The sequence below is a fragment of the Nicotiana tabacum genome, chromosome 11 (assembly GCF_000715075.1).
Source record: "Nicotiana tabacum cultivar K326 chromosome 11, ASM71507v2, whole genome shotgun sequence".
Lineage (NCBI taxonomy): Eukaryota > Viridiplantae > Streptophyta > Magnoliopsida > Solanales > Solanaceae > Nicotiana > Nicotiana tabacum.
In genome coordinates, this window is record NC_134090.1 from 180494361 (window position 1) to 180511471 (window position 17111).

The 17111-nt window shown below is 34.1% G+C and overlaps 1 protein-coding gene and 2 long non-coding RNA genes across 3 annotated transcripts; 1 reads left to right on the forward strand and 2 right to left on the reverse strand.

Moving 5' to 3' along the window:
• Positions 1-2266: 2266 nt before the first annotated feature.
• Positions 2267-5747, forward strand: LOC107776847 (uncharacterized). Its single transcript, XR_012696889.1, has 3 exons — positions 2267-2280; positions 4865-4989; positions 5567-5747. It is a non-coding gene; the product is annotated as an uncharacterized LOC107776847 (long non-coding RNA).
• A 150-nt stretch (positions 5748-5897) lies between these two features.
• On the reverse strand, positions 5898-10969 carry LOC107776846 (uncharacterized). The gene is made up of 2 exons (XR_012696888.1): positions 9911-10969; positions 5898-6091 (listed from the first exon to the last, which is right to left on the reverse strand). It is a non-coding gene; the product is annotated as an uncharacterized LOC107776846 (long non-coding RNA).
• Positions 10970-15660: 4691 nt separating this feature from the next.
• On the reverse strand, positions 15661-16209 carry LOC107776848 (ethylene-responsive transcription factor ERF023-like). The gene has a single exon (XM_016596786.2). The coding sequence runs from the start codon at positions 16207-16209 to the stop codon at positions 15661-15663; it is 549 nt and encodes a 182-aa protein (XP_016452272.1).
• Positions 16210-17111: the final 902 nt, after the last annotated feature.

A 17111-nucleotide genomic window follows, 5' to 3' on the forward strand; every position in this document is an offset into this window, starting at 1 on the left:
TTGATGACAAAATTTCACTCCACTTGGATAGTTACGATTTACCAAGGATCTTTTCTAGATACCACGTAAAAGAATAACAAATAGAAAATTAATAATAATAAAAAAATGAGGTAAAATTATGCTGGATGGACCTTTTTCGAATTACTATTAATATTTTGACTCCGCTAAAAAAATAATTAGAGAAAATAGCTTCGCCCAATAATTTTTATGGGCAAGTTACACATTTGGCCGATCAACCAAAAATAATTACATCTACTAGCTAAATATATAAGAATATGTATATAACATGTATATTATACATTAATATATAAAAATATATATTTTGCCGGCTATTATTTTTGGGAGTGACTATACTATGTAGGTTTTCCAATTCTTTTGAAGCACCAAGAATTCTGACAGTATGCTTTAAAATTTTAAATAAGTGTTTCAAAATTCTGATAGGGCTATTTTCCCAAATTTTTCTTTAACAAGGTCAAAATTTAAATGGTGTCTTGTGCAAATCGTGCGAAAAAAAGATGCGTAAAAGTTGTGTGGAGTAGCCACTTTTTAAAGTGGTATTTACTTTTTATTCAATATTTTTAATGCTTAGCAATACTAGCCACTAGTCTATTAAAATTAATATGAAAAGATTGTGTTACCCTTTCTTCTATCACTTTTATGTGTTAGGGAGAAGAATTGTGTCGCCGATAACAGTTTTCGATGAGCAAACTCCTCCGTTCTCTACTTTTCCGTTTTCCATTCCGTTTGTTTCTCTACTCTATAACTGTTTAATTCGGGAAATTGATAATCGCAATAGTACTAGTAGTAAAATGATCAGAATTCAAAATGAGAAATTGTGCAACTAGTTGCCGTTGAGTCTGGTCTTTTCTTCTTGTTTTCACCATTTATTTGCAGAAGCTGGTTTTATCCAATTCCCTATAATTTTTACCCATTACCAGCAGGGAATTAGTTAATTCTGCATGTTGATAAATCAAGAAGACAACAACTTTATCTCCAATATTAAGTGAGATAGTTTCTTGAGATAGAGATGACTTATCACTTTGCAGTGTATCACAAAAATTGAAAAGTTTCAATTAGAAATACCGACAAGAAAACATCCTATCAATTCTCCATTTTTGTTTTCATGCAATTCTGAAAATTCCGTTGGTATTTCTATTATACATACTCCATAACATGGGTTAACGCTTTAATTAATAAAGATATAGATAGCAGGAGTTATGAAAGAGAGTGAAAGATTTAAGGAAGTTGACGACGTGGCGGGTACTGCATTTTTACTGAGTATCAAAAGTTAAGGACACTTGGTCCTGAATATAGAGTTACAAGTTTAAAAGTTAGCTAACAAGCTTAAAAAGTTAAGGACAATAGGTACTGAACTTACAGTTATAAGTTCAAAAGTTAAGGACAATAGGTCCTGAAGTCCTGAACTTAGACTAACAAGCTAAAAGGTTAAGGACAATAAGTCCTAAACTTAGGCTAAGAAGCCCAAAAGTTAAGGACAATAGGTCCTGAACTTAGACTAACAAGCTCAAAAGTTAAGGACAATAGGTCCTGAACTTAGACTAACAAGCTCAAAAGTTAAGGACAATAGGTCTTGAACTTGCAGTTACAGGCTCAAAAGTTAAGGACAATATGTCCTGAACTTAGGCTAAGAAGCCCAAAAGTTAAGGACAATAGGTCCTGAACTTAGACTTACAAGTTCAAAAGTAAGGACAAGTAGTCCTTAACGTAGAGTTACAAGCACATAAATTAAGGACAGGTGGCTTTGATCTTCGAGTTTCAAGTTCAAAAGTTAACGAGATGTAGTCCTGAAGTCCTGAACCTAGAGTTACAAGTTCAAAAGTTAACGACACTTGGTCTTGAACTTTATGAGCAGAAGGGTGTTTTCGTCCGGGTAGGTAAAGTTTATTACAGCAGTAGCTAAAGACTAAAGACATTTTAAACAGTGACTTAAAAGTAAATACATGTGTTATTAGTGGTTAACTATGCACTTCCCCGAAAAGATGCTAATGTTAGCAATCAGGATGGGCCGTCCATGGAACAAAGAATATGGGCCAAGTTTCAACATTATGGGCCGGGTCATTATTTTGATCATAATCAAGATCACATCACTAAATCCAACCCGTTTCCTAAAATCTTCTCCAGGCATTTGATCTCAGGAATTGAAGAAACCTACAGAGGAAAGTAGTCGGAGAAGAAGAAAGATGCCGGTAATGGAGAAATTGAAAATGTTCGTAGTCCAAGAGCCTGTGGTAGCTGCTTCTTGTCTCATCGCCGGTTTCGGTAACCTTCTAATATCTTAAAATTTTAGATTTTGCTCTTTAATTTTGCAAAATCTCGAATTATCTGCTCAAATTAGCTCTTTGAATCATGTAATTTAGTTAAAGATTTTTTTTTTTTTTTTTTGCTTTTAAAATTAACTGTCCTTTCCATTTGTCCGGCTTACTAATTCTTTTTAGATTAGAGCTTCACTAATGTACATAGATTTAATTCAAATTTAGACTTATAATTGATTTTGTTCAATCTCATTTGAATATCAATCAATTTATTATGAATTTATTTTTTCCTAAAGGCTTAGCACTATAGGAAGAAGTAAAGATTAAAGCATTCGTTCGAGCTCAGGCTCGGCTTGGTACTGTAGCTCGGCATGACTCTGTACTGTAATAAGCTCGGCTGAGTTCGACTCAATGCTCGGACTACATGCAGTGAATCCACTGGTGCATTTGGTCTCGTCTACCCGCTGCATATAGAGAGAATTTAGAGGGTGACTCCTAGAGAGGCATGAAGATTAGTAGAGATAATACATGCCTTGATCTATCTTAGTTGCGAATAGTCTACATTTAGCATCTAATTTATACTGCTGTGTAATTGTCAAAAAAAGATAAAAATACACAAATTGTATGTGCGCGCCCATCAATTATCTAAACCCAGAGTGCACTAATTATAGATCGAGAGGTTCCTCATGTGTTATGATACAGAAGGGGTTTGTTTGGGGGCGGGTAGCCGTACTTATTTAAATTATCTTGTCTCATGTTTGAACGACTTCCAATCCAAAATAAAATGGATTATCCAGTAAACAATTTCCATCAAGTGCAACGATGTCCATAATTTGGTTTTGTTTGAGGCTGAATTTGGTCTTACCATATCTAGCTGACCCGGGGGGTTTAAAAACAGTGGTACTGTGACAAGAGATTAGTGATGTACATTTGTGCAACTATTTAGCCATTTACCTTGCACTTAGAGTTTATTGTGGAAGCTCTTCTGTTTTCTTTTGTCTCCTCTACAACAGAGATATTGACTCCACACACAACAGACTCTAGATTTTGCTCTCTTTGGGAGCCTCGGTCTTATTGGTGTCAATAGTGCTTAGTGGATTATTTTCCTGTGTGTTACAGGCTATTAGGTCAAGCCTTACATGGGAAGCTTTGGAGAGTTCTGATTTGTGAGACCATTTGTTACTCATGTCTTTTCAACATGTCACTCATTTTTTTCTTTATTTGAATCCTGGGCTTGTTTAGATTCCTCTCCCATATAAGTTCCGGGTTTCGGCAAATTGACCTTTAAATCCATTAACTTATTATGTATAAAATCTGCATTTGGAAGATTACCACTTAGGATCTCTTTTCATAATATCTTAATTTACGTCACCCAGTTTCAAACCCATTCCTAGGGAGGCAATGGCGCAATGCATATGACCTTGTTGCACAGTAGTCTAACATGCTTAGTGATAGGTTGATTCCTTATGACCTATTCAAGAAGTTGGTCAACAGGGATGATGAATGCAGTGTTATAAATAGCGCTCACCTCAGCGCTAATAGCGTGAGGCGAGGCGAGGCGAGGGTGTGTCACTTCAGAGCATCTGTTGCGTTGCGATTCCAAATAGCGCTCGCTTCAGGGTGTGTTGCGTGAGGCGACAGTGTCGCGAGTCGCGACTGTAGCATCGCTATTTTTTTATAAAAAAAAAAAGAGAAAGGGAGAAGACTTAAGTCAGGAATTAGGGCTTCGATCTTTTCACCCGCGAACAAAAAAACTTCAGCGATTAGGGCTTTTCACCTGCGAACAAACCAACGGTCTTCTTCAGTCTTCTTCTTCGTCATCTGGCTTCATCTTCTTCAAGCTTCAATAGCGAAAAAACAGAGGTATGCTGCTTCTTCTTCTTTTTCTTCTTCTTCTTCTTTCTTCTTTCTTCTTTCTTCTCTTCTTCTTTCTATTTTGTTTCTTCTGTTTTTTGTCGATAGAAACAGAGCCAAATAGGGTCTGTATTTGTGCTGTTTTTGTCGAGCAAAAACTGAGGCTTTTCTTCTTCTCTTTATCTTTTTTTTTGCTCTGTGTTGTCTTCTTCTTTAGTTGCTGCTTTTCTAGAGGCAAAAATTTCATTTTTGTTCTTTTTTCTTTGCTGTCTCCAAAGGCAGAATCAATTTTTTGTTTTGCTCTGTTTTTTTTTTTTGTCTTTTTTTCTTTGCTGTTTTTTTCCAGAGACAGTGTTTCCAAAGGCAGAATCTATGAGTCTATGACTATCTATTGAGTCTTTAATTTTTGAATGATATATTTATTAATATATTATTGTTATTGAGTTTTTAGTTATATGTATATAATATTTTATGTTTTTGTATAAATTGTCGCTTCACATCAAAAAGGCGAGCGCTTCGCTGCGCGCCTCTCGCCTCAGTGAAGCGGGCCCTCGTCGCTATTTGTCGCCGCACGCTATCCAAAACACTGGATGAATGAGTGAAACTAATTAAATACTGTTGAAGTGCAAGTTTGATATTGTCTTTGAAATGCACCTCCTCGTCTCTTCTGCCTGAATTTTGCTTTGACATGTCTGTGAATTAGTTGGTCTTACATTTATTGTAATTTCAACTTTCAGGCCTTTTCCTTCCTGCGGTTGTAAGGCCAATGCTTGATTCTTTTGAATCATCAAAGCAAGTCCCTCAACCTGCTCTAAGTGATGTGAGTTAATCTGTGCCTACTGGTTCAAGTGCAACTCTCCTGGTTATTTCCTCTTTTTCTCAGTTTCATTGTCATTTTCAGCTGGCTAGTTATGGTATTTCAGTTTATGTCCCTCTTGGTTACGCATAATGATTGTAATCTTTTTTTATGGGTAATAAGGACGCAATCATTGTAGTCTTTTATGCAGTAAGGCAATTTTTATCAGGTTATGCCAGTCTCTACATGCTATAAGGATTCGGTGGTCGCTAAAAATCATGTCTTTCATATTTGTTTTTCTTTTCAATGTCCTCCATTTTATAGTTTTTTCCTTTTGTGCCACTCTTAATTTAAGACTTGAGTTGTAAACTGTTAGGACTGGTAGTCTTTGTTTGTCAATCAACCAACTCATTCTAGATAGTTTGCATCTCTTTGGCCAATAAAATAGACCTCTTGAGTTAGCTGCATATAACATTCCAAAGACTCTGAACAGGATTATGAGGTGAAACATGTGGAATCTATTTAAAGGGTCACGTCTGGATTTCTAAAATTACCTTAATTGCCGTCCAATTCGACATTTAAGTAGAAGATGGGGTGTCTACTTTATACTTGAACAGAAGTCTTCTCTTTCCATGTTTTGCAGGTGGTTGCTGGTGTGACTGGTAAAAAACAAGAATAACATGCCGGTCAGGTTTGTATTTCAAGTGTTAGTTACACCTCTCTTTGTTCATTCTGATAAAAATGGAAATAAGATCTTCATTTGTGGATAACTATTAAAAAAATTTGTATTCGAGCTCGTTTGAATGAGAAATTGCCTTCACTAATTACCCAGTCAATGCCTGTAAGAGGCTTTTCACTATTTGAGTTGCTTCTATTTACTCTCTTTCTCCGGGAATTCGGCTCGTGCAAGTACATTATTTCAAATTTAAGTTGAAATATAATTTGCAAATACCATTGATTGTACTTAAAATATACTCTGCAAATACCATGGATCGTACTTGAAATATAATTTACAAGGATTCTAGTAATACTAAACGAACATCAACTAACAAATTTCCATAAGATCAAAATGACATGTTTGAGTTGAAAGTTATGCGATGTGATCTTCCTTCTTTGATTTGCTATTCTTCCTTGGTATGATCTGCTTGAAACCCTCGTATATTGCTGCCTGTGTAATTTTGTCGATAAGAATGAAGTTAAAAAAGGAAAACAAAATAAAACAGAAAAGAGGAGAACCAAAAATTCCAGCACATGATCTCTCAACGATGCTACTTTATAGGTATTCAGAAGAAGAAGAAAAACAGGTTTTGTAAATGTTGATGGAGCAGGGCATTTACCTAGTGGTTAATGAAGCAGGTCATAAGATTTCCGGTTCAAATCGTAGTCTAGACAAAAGTACTAAGTGATTTTTTCTTATCTGTCGAAGCTTTAGTAGGCAGTAATGTTTTACTAGAGGGAAAGCTGGCGAAAAGTATAGAGCATGCGTGCAACCCTCTCGCCCTCCATTTAAATATTGTTGGTAGTAGGGGTGTACGTAGGTCGGGTTGGTTCGGATTTTACAATTACCAAACCAAACTAATTGTGTCGGGTTATTAAATCTAAAGACCAAACCAATAAAACTCGGGTTTTTCACTCTCGGGTTTTCGGGTTTTTTCGGGGTTTTTTCCCGATAAAAATCTTTGTAGAACAAAACATATAAATTATGCTCAAAATATTTCTTTAATCCCAGTAAAATACAACTATATAAAGTATTTTTCAAGAAAATAATACGAAATATGAGATGTGTCATGGCATTATCCTAAAATATTCTACAATAAAGATAATAAAATTATGTAATATGAATATTGCTAATTAAAAAGCCATAATAAAAATAAGCATAATCTAAAAGTACTAAGTCATGCTAAAATAAGTAGACTAATAAGGGATTATTAATTACATGACTAAACGCTAAAGAAAAAATTAAAATAAGATATGCATTTTTATCTAAATTATTACCAAACAAAAAATAGATATTCAATACATTCTCATTTGTAGTATTGAATTGAATGACTTTTGTTAGCATTAGTATTGATTTGATTTTGGTTTTGGGCTTTTGTTAGCATTATTTAATTTACTAATATTAATGGCTATAAAACTTATGGGAACATTCAAAAGTTCTAAATCCAACCTTGAAATAATACCTTAAAAGATAAAATTATGAATTTTTTTAAGAAATATTTATAAATTACATCACAATAAGTATATTTATATATTAAATATATCTAAAAAATTTATATATGTAATGTCGGGTTGGTTTGGTTTCGGTTTGACTTTCTTTAGTTAAAACCAAACCAAACCAATTATGGTCGGGTTTTTTTTCCAATACCAAACCAAATTAAACCAAACCATAGTCGGATTTTTTTCTCGGTTTAACTCGGATTATCCGATTGGTGCGGTTTGTCGGTTTCCTTTGTACACCCCTAAATGAAAGTAGCGAAAATGAGGATGTTGAGATGAATGTGTGGGCATACTAGGATCCAACTCAGCAGATAACGCATATGATTTCTGGTTTTGTAAATGCTGATGGAACAACAGAGACCGTAGCGTTTTAATGATCAAACTCAACACATCACGCATATGATTTCTGACATGACTTAGATTTGGATGGTGATGTGGGGAAATGTTAGACAAAGAATATGCCCAAGGAGTTACTCCTTTTCTTTTCTCTCTCTTTTTAACCTTTAATTACTTGAAACTCGTGAGTCTGACTAATCTAAGTTCGCACTAGACTAAAGGAAGTAATTTCGCTAGTCTGACTAATCTAGGTTCGCACTAAATTAAGGGGAGTAACTTAGTAAAATGCTTTCTTTAAAAAGGTTCTCCATTCATAGAGTTTGAGTCTGACTAATCTAGGTTCGCGCTAGACTAAAGGAAGTAACTTCGCTAGTCTGACTAATCTAGGTTCGCACTAAATTGAGGAGAGTAACTTTAGTAAAATGCTCTCTTTAAAAAGGTTCTCCATTCATAGGATTTGAGTCTGACTAATTTAGGTTCGTGCTGGACTAAAGGAAGTAACTTCGCTAGCCTGACTAATGCTCTCTTTAAAAAGGTTCTCCATTCATAGGATTTGATCCCGAAACATCTTTTTAAGAATACATGATTCCCGACCAATCCACCACACCGCTCGATTGTAGGCACATATTCCAGGAAAGCGCACAAACAGTCATTCTTAGGGCTGCTATTTATAAATTACCCAGTACTTATTTTGTTGTGAAAATTTGAACTAAAAATCCTCAATTCAGGTCAATTTTGTCCCGAAAAATTGAACTGGAAAACTGAAATTCAGGACACATTGGCTAAGTCTTAATAGCAACCCTTTAGAGTGGCTACTTGGTGTCATTTCTACCACATATCACAATCCTTATCAAAATATCATAAATCAGCAGACCCATATCTTCCTTATGGATAGAAATTGAGCAACCTATAGGTGAGCCAACACCTATCTTTCAACCCTATTCATGCTTATAAATTGCTAAAGACAATCTTGATATGTATATGCATATATCCTTGGCTAAAAGGAAATAGTAGGTTTAGCTCTTAGTTCCATAGCCATCTTCTTCAATTCAACTGCCCCATATTATTAGGGAGTCTTACCCATGTGCTCATATTTATGTAGCTACCACAATTTGTTGAAAGTTTGATAATTTGGGCTATTGATAACAAACAAAATAAATGTAATTAAAGGTTGGGAGTATTGATCAATTTGACCTGTCAAAACTTTCGGTTAATAAAGTGTAACCTGACATATACAACAACAACAACTCAGTATAATCCCACAAGTGGGGTCTGGGAGGATAATATGTACGCAGACCTTACCCCTACCCCGAAGGGTAGAGAGGCTGTTTCCAGGAGACCCTCGGCTCAAAAAGCAACAGAAGCCGCTATATTAGTACCATATAAATGCATAATAAAACTTATTTTGACTAAGTTTTATGTAACCTGACATATGCTACTGCTAAATTAAGAATAAGCAATAAATTAAATTTCTTAGCTAAAAACTAAATGAATAACAGAATTTAAGGAGAAAGAAAATCTTTTTTTAACAATTTATAACAAACTTATTTTAGAAGTGATCTTGCGTTAAGAAGGTATAGATCTTGACTATATTCATATTGATTTGACTAAGTTTGTTGAGTCAAGACCTGTAGGACCAAGTTACTTATTAGACACCCTTTATCCTACATTCCTACTTACACTTTCCATCTAGTTAGAATCTTATTATTTATCTTTCATTTGTTCAATCGAGTTTAAGTTTTATGTACGAATAATAAATACTCGCACAATTAAGTTATTTATGAAACAATTACAGACAATCTATTGACAAACATTAGTCAGTAATTTACTAAAAATAGCAATCAACCTACCATTTCAATTTTAACTATATTGATAGTACAACAACAATAACAACAATAATGAACAACAATAGGGCAGTGTACAACGCAGATCTTATCCCTGCCTTAGGAGGTAGATAGACTATTTCTATTTCTGGTATACCGTCAGCTCAAGAAGATGAAAAGCAACAATAAAAACAAGTAGTATCAACCACAAAGGCCAAAAAGAAAGTACCAGCAATCTAAGGACTAGAAATAAAATAAGCGGAAGGAAGCAATAGCAACAAGCAGAAGCAGTAACAACGGCAAGATAATAAAAAAATAACATAAAATACTAGCTTAGCAGAAAAACGTTCGACTACTTCACTAACCTTCTACCATAATTCTCAATCTTCACACCCTTTATCATAATTTAACTATATTGATAGTGTAAAAAATATTTAAATATAACATACATCCTCTTCTTCTCCTATAAGATTTTCTTCACTTTAATATTCGTATTTTAATGGGTTTATACTGGATTTGTTATTGTTATATTGTTCATATTTCAATCAATCTTGTGAAGTGTAACAGAGACAAGAGAGTGAAAACTGTGAAATGGAGTTTGTAAAACTTACCCATATATGAGACCTGCTAGAGAAACTGGATAAGCTTCCATTTTTTCTAAAACTTGCCATTCTTGCACTTGAACTTCTGCCTTTATTATCACAATTACCATTACCAGAATCTGTTGAATCAATAGAGCATAAAAATACAGAAGAACTTGTACTATCATCAGCAGTATCATTACCCTTACACTTAACACTAATCTTCTGCCACCAATTTCCTTGATAATTATTTTTCAAGAACCTGAAGGAAGAAGAGGAAAACTTAGGCTTGACATTATTATAATTATAAGGTCCATCAAATACAGTATTGGGTGATGGTGTTTTAATAGATTCTATATAAAGTCTTGGGGGAGGTTCTAAGAATTTAGGTTTAATATTGAAAGTGGAATTTGGATGATTAGGTTTGCCTGGTTCTTGTTCCCATTGAAAAGGAACAGAAGCTAAAGTGTGAAGAGGTGAATTTGGCATTTCTTTATGTTCTTGTGACTGTTTTGCTGGTACTGAAAATTGAAGAAGCTTTGGTACTCTAGAACTTGGCTCCTCTGACCCCATGGCTGTAGATTCTTTCGTGGTTTGGTGGGGGTAGGAGGGGTGGGGATGGGGTACTATATATAGTTTGAAGATGGAGAAAGAGATAAAAGGGATTTTTTTTTTCTTTTCTTATTTTTGTTGGTGGGAGAGACAGGTGGGCATGGCTACCATTATGATAAAAAGCGGGAAGTGAGACTCAGATGGTTCGGGCACGTACAAAAGAAAAACCCAAATGCTCTGGTAAGAAGGTGTGAGCGGCTGGCTTTGGAAGGCACAAGAAGAGGTAGAGGACGGCCTAAGAAGTATTGGGGAGAGGTGATCAGGCGGGACATGGTGAGGCTTCAGATTTCCGAGGATATGACCCTTGATAGGAAGCTGTAAAGGTTGAGTATTAAGGTTGTAGGTTAGGAGGTAGTTGAATCTATTTCTACTTCATACCTACGTGAGGCTAGTCTGATAGGATTTTTGTCTTAGACAGCTAGACATGGTCAATGTTGTGTCTCACTACTCTTTCGTTTTCATAGTGTCAGTTTTTTTTACTAGCTATCACTTTTGCGTTTCATCTATTTTCTGGTCTTTATGATGTTGTTATTCATATGGTCTCTGTTGGTGGTACTAATATTGTCTCTTTTCGTCTTCTTGAGTCGAGGGTCTTTCGAAAACACCTTCTCTACCTCCTTGGGGTAGGAGTAAGGTCTGCGTATACACTACCTTCCCCGAACCCTACTAGTGAGATTTTTATGGGTCGTTGTTGTTATTATTGTTGGTCAAAGAGCAGACTTTTTGGTCACTTTATAAAGAGGAAGGAGGAAAGACTATTGTAAGATGTGGTGGGATGGATGCGATTTCTTCACTGGCTTTAGAGCTTTAGGTTCGAAAGTTGAAAATGAAAAACTTTCTAGGAAAAAAAATATTTTTCTTTTTAATGAACATTACGCACTAGGAATATGAATTAATCGGATCAATGAATAGTGACACTTGATGATTAAAAATAGAAAAAAGAAAAGGAAATAAAGGTGCAAATGGTGAGGAAAAGACTAAAGACTTTCAAAAGTATTTAAAATATGATATCCACTCATTGACTATCTTCACCTTTTATTATTACTCAGCTGATATGATAAGGATAAATATCCTCCTGTTAGTCCAATGTTTTTAATGTGGAATAAATCGAACAGCATAAGAAATTACGACACATAGGTTTCTTTCAAAATGCTTTGGAAATGGATAATGAGTACCAATAGTGATCTTAAATTATTATTACGTAGTAGAGTAGGGCTGTGCACGGATCGGATCGGATTTAGCACATTTCGGATTCGAATTTCGGATTTCGGATTCTAAAAAATGCAATCCGAATCTGATCCGAATTATATCGAATTGGATCGGATTTTAAAGTTTGGATCGGATCGGATTTCAGATCGTATTATTATGCCTCAAAGTTAAACTAATATGTATATTTTCTTTGTAAAAGAGGCAATACATTAAGAAAAAATTCATGTTTATGCAATTATGAGAGTACTATGATGCCAATATAGCTAAATCTAGCAATTGTAAAGGTAATAACTTGGAGGTTGATGTAAAGGAAGTACTGACTATCCGAAATTAAAGTGTAGTATTTATATATGCCCTAATAATTTCGAATTTCGGATTGGATCGGATTAAAATATACCAATCCGAATCCGATCCGAAATCCAAAATTTTAATAAACACAATCCGAAATCCGATCTAATCCGAAATTCAAAATCCGAAATTGAATGAATCGGTTCGGATTTCGGATATCCGATCCAAATGAACAGCCCTATAGTAGAGTTTATTGTATGCATTGTTTTTGTCTTGTTGTGAAACAAAACTTCCCTAACACTTGATTAGAGCTCGTGCCACTGCCAATTCTTTGTTACATACCCACCATCCTAACTTGGTGGCTCTAAACAGTAGTTTGCTTAATGAATAAAATATGTGTCAACTGTATTTGTCCGTACAACGAATACAATATGTATCAACTGTATTCGTTCGCACAACAATACAACATGTATCAATTGTAACTAAGGCGAAATACAAGGATGTATACAAAAGATATAATATGTATCGACTGTATTCATTCGCGCAACGAACACAACCAAGACGAAATACAAAAATATAGGGAAAAAATGCTCTTGTTGAGAGTCAAACTCAATACCTATGCTAACTAAACAAGCGCTCTAACCAACTAAACTACGAGAGCTTGTTGCTCTTTTGTTTTATTTCAAAACAATTAATCTCTTGTTTTAAATATAATTACGAATGGTAATTAAATATAGTGTATATGATTGATGCATCGCATAGTTTTCCCTTTCAATTTCTGTTTTTTTTAATGAAATTTTGACTTTTTAGTGTATTGGAGACTGCATTGGATTCTAAAGCATTTACTCCTTCCGTTTCAATTTATGTGAACTCATTTGACTGGGCACGGAGTTTAAGAAAAGAAAGAAGACTTTTGAACTTGTGGTGTAAAATAAGACACATATATTTTGTATGGCTATAAATAATTGCATAAAGGTAAATTGTTTCCAAATAAGGAAAGGGGTCATTCTTTTTTGCACGGATCAAAAAGAAAATAGGTTCACGTAAATTGAAACGGAGGGAGTATTAGATTATTAGGGAATGTCAGCTCCACTTGACTCCAGGATCATAGACATTTTTGCTTATACTTTTACCTGCTCAAATATGAAAAGACTAGTGAAAAAGAAAAAGAAAGAAAAGACATAACCATGAGAAAGGGGAAAAGCAAAAGCAAAAAACCATAATTCCTCTAATGCAATTTCAAACTAAAGAAAGAAAAACAAAAAAACAAAAAAACAAAACTGCAGATACAAAGTATAATATAGAATTTTAATTTCTAGGGATAATTCTCTTTAGCCCTCTGGTTTGATTTTTCTTGTTCTCTTTTTTTGCAGTAATTTATTAACATTCAATTCTCAAACTACTTAAATCTTAAAATATAGAAAAACCACAAGGAAAAGAAAAATGGAACTAGATTAATTCATTGTTCTAATATTATTATATAATTGAAATTACACATTCTTCATATCAAAATGGAATTTGTAGTTGGATGGTTGTACGTGCTAAAATTCTGTTTATCTCTACTTCAACAGTAAAATCAATATTTGACTAAAGTCAAAATCACCGAGATAGACAGCCCACAGGTGTTGGCATTTGGCTACTTCGCTAAATAGCCAACAATTGGGCCTTTGTAAAATATGGGCCAAATCAAAAATAACATATATGCTACCATTTAGAACAGAAGTACACAAATAGTCATTTTTAGGGCGGCTATTTAGTGATTGGTTAGTATTTATTGTGGTCAAAATAGCACGGGCTAGCCAGTTTTCGGACTGGTCATTGAAAAATAGCTGGCGTTTGCAAAGTCATTGAAAAATAGCTACTATTTTGCTGAAACACGGAAAGTTCCAGTATAATATACTGGAGATTGGTGCACCTATGTATGAACTTCCAGCATATTATGCTGGAACTCCAATACGCGGAAAGTTCCAGCATAATATACTGGAGATTGAAGCACATGTGTATGAACTTCCAGCATATTATGTTGGACTGATATATTATACTGGAACTCCAGTATATTATGCTGGATTATATTTTCAGATTTTGAACAATGTTTTTGTTCAGATTTATCTTTACATGAAAAGTGACTAAATTTCGATTATTTTTGAAACTGTGATTATTTTTGAATTACCACTTAAAAATTTGGCTATTTTTTAATTTCGTCCTGAAAGTTTAAACTAAAAATTCTACTTTACTGAATCTTGAAGAATAGTTACCACCTCTGACCAAGTTAGGAGAAGATTTTACTGCTAAAAGACTCAATCCATAATTACCTTTTTCTGTAACTGTCCGATTAGTTTGCATGTACGTTTAGTGTTCCATCGTTACAAGTATCAAATTTATTCATCAAAACTTACGTAACTTAAAATTAATTATTTTCAAATATAAAAAAACTATCATTCTTATGTAATTCTTATATAGCTTAAATTAATAACCAATTCTTACATTTTTGGTTTCTTACCCGGCGTCCGGTACCCACACTGGGGCCCGACTAAATCCGCATTCGCGTTGGGAAGTTCCACATTGGGCGTAAAATGCTCCCTAACAAAGGCGACTTCATATTCAGGGGCTCGAACTCGACACCTCTAATTACGTATGAAGGAGTACTTACCACTCAAGGGAGAGGAGAAGATAAGACCTTAAACGTACGGACATTAATTATCAAGAATAAAATCCTACTATCAAATATTCACTAAGCAGTAGTATATATAAAGGTTTAGTGACTAAAAAACCCTCCCCTGAATTAATACATTTCAGTCAAATGAATCATCTAGAAATCTTTATACAGGAACAACCATTAATTGAACATAAATACAAATTAGAGAAATTACTAATGCAAACATATATATTCAACGGCGAGTTTAAGCTTTGTGCACTAACAATATATATAAAATATTTACATCATCAAGTTAAATCGATATATAACAATAGGTAAATTTTTCATAGCAAATCTAATCTCGTAAATTGAAAAATAGGATAACAACTCGTTATTAAATTACACATGATAGTATGAAAACTCTTTATTCTATTAGTGTATACTCCCTCCGTCCACTTTTACTTGTCCATTATACTAAAAATATATTTTCATTTTTACTTGTCCACTATACACAAAATCAAGAGAAATATCCTTTTCCCCCTTTTATTATCATATTACTCATTCTCTAAATCATTTCCCCAAAAATTTTGAAAATGCTACCATTATTATGGGTAAAGTAGTAAAATATATACTTTATTTATTTTTTCTTAAATACAGTGCAAAGTCAAAAGTGGACAACTAAAAGTGAACGGAGGGAGTATAACTTAAATCCTAATGCATACTATATTGACTGAAAATTTTACAAAAACAACTGACTTGTACACCCTCCGATCCTTTCACTTTTACTTGTCATATTTTACTTTTTGAGAGTCAAACTACATAAATTTTGACCAACGTTTTAATATGTATTTTTTCACCATTCTGGTATAAGAAAAATAACAAATTATAGTACTTTTTATATAGTTTATGAATATCTAAATTTTAATTTTAAAATGTTATTAGAATCTAATGCAATTTAGCTTAAAAAATTAGTCAAATTGAGTCTCGAAATACGAAACGCGACAAGTAAAAGTGGACAGACGATGGAGTACGTTAGTTACACAACTCCATCGTCATTAATGAAGGTATTATTATCACTAGAAAACATCCCATAATTACAAAATCTCCATTGCCATACCTCAGAATAAAGATTATAATCATTTCCATCCTTCAACTCTGGAAGCTCAATTTCTTCCCAAAAATCATCACTACCACAATTTTCTTGATTCTTTTTCTTTACAATTATTGCATTATTTGCTGCCATTGCTGCTGCTGCTTGAATATCTCTAGCAGTTGAAGTAATCGGCCGCGGTAATCGCTCTATCTCGTCGGGGAAATTCAGCTGTGTTTTACATCCCTTGAGACAATATGCAGCGACGTCGTATGCTCTAGCGGCCATTTCAGGTGAAGAAAAAGAACCTAACCAAATGCGTGATTTTTTTCTTGGTTCACGAATTTCGGACACCCATTTTCCCCATCGCCGCCTTCGGACACCGCGATAAACCGGGTGTCTCGTGCTGCTGCCGCCACTCTCGATGTCTATTTTCCGGCAATTTACTGGCGGGGATGGTGGTGGTGGTGGTGGTGGTTGTTGTCTCTTCTCCATTGCTAAGAAACAGCTGGTTGTTGTCTTGAAATATTTATAACGTACGTTTGCATGGGACCTAACAAATTTGTTTTGGATTTTACCAAACTAACCCTTTCAATAATAGGTTGTAGTATTGATAATTCTAGCATTACGTGTGTGTTTTAACATATTTTTGTATCGGGTAATTTGCATTGTTTTTCACATTAGTTATAAACATTTTATTTGAAATTTTTATAAATAATATTTCATTAGTCTAAGTAGAAAAATTATTTCAAGAATAATTCATTTTAAACAAACAAAAAAAAATTGTCTGGAACCGATCTAGGGATGCAGAAAGAATCTACTATAAGTAAGTTATATAGATCGTTATTTTTTACCCTATCTAATAATCAAAGGAGATCTACGAATAAGCCTCCTTAAATTATAAGATTTGTAACTTTTAAATAAGACAGGTTATACCTGTTACTATTGATAAACGTGACTCGATTGGTATAAACATTATACAACCATAAGTAAGTTATATATACCGTTAATGCATATAACTTAAACTCTATCAAACATTTGAAGGGTCATTTTCCGGGGGGAAAGCAAAGTCCCATATTTACAATATTGTTGGTGTTAGGGGAGGATTCACATGTGAATAATGTCATGAACACGAGATGCAAGTGAACTCCTTTAATTTGTTGTCTTATAGCTTTTTGGTAAGATTTTCACACGATATTTTAGCCTCAATCCAAACATTTTGCAATTTGCTACTCCCTTTTGTGCTACAAATGGTACGAATGCCTTGAAAAAGTGCACAATTTTTCACAAATACATGCAATAATCCATCTAAGTAAATCACTTTACTACTAGTTCCAGCTAGCATAAGCTAGAAATCTTGAGACTACTTATAGAGAGTCCTACAATTTTGCTAGTTA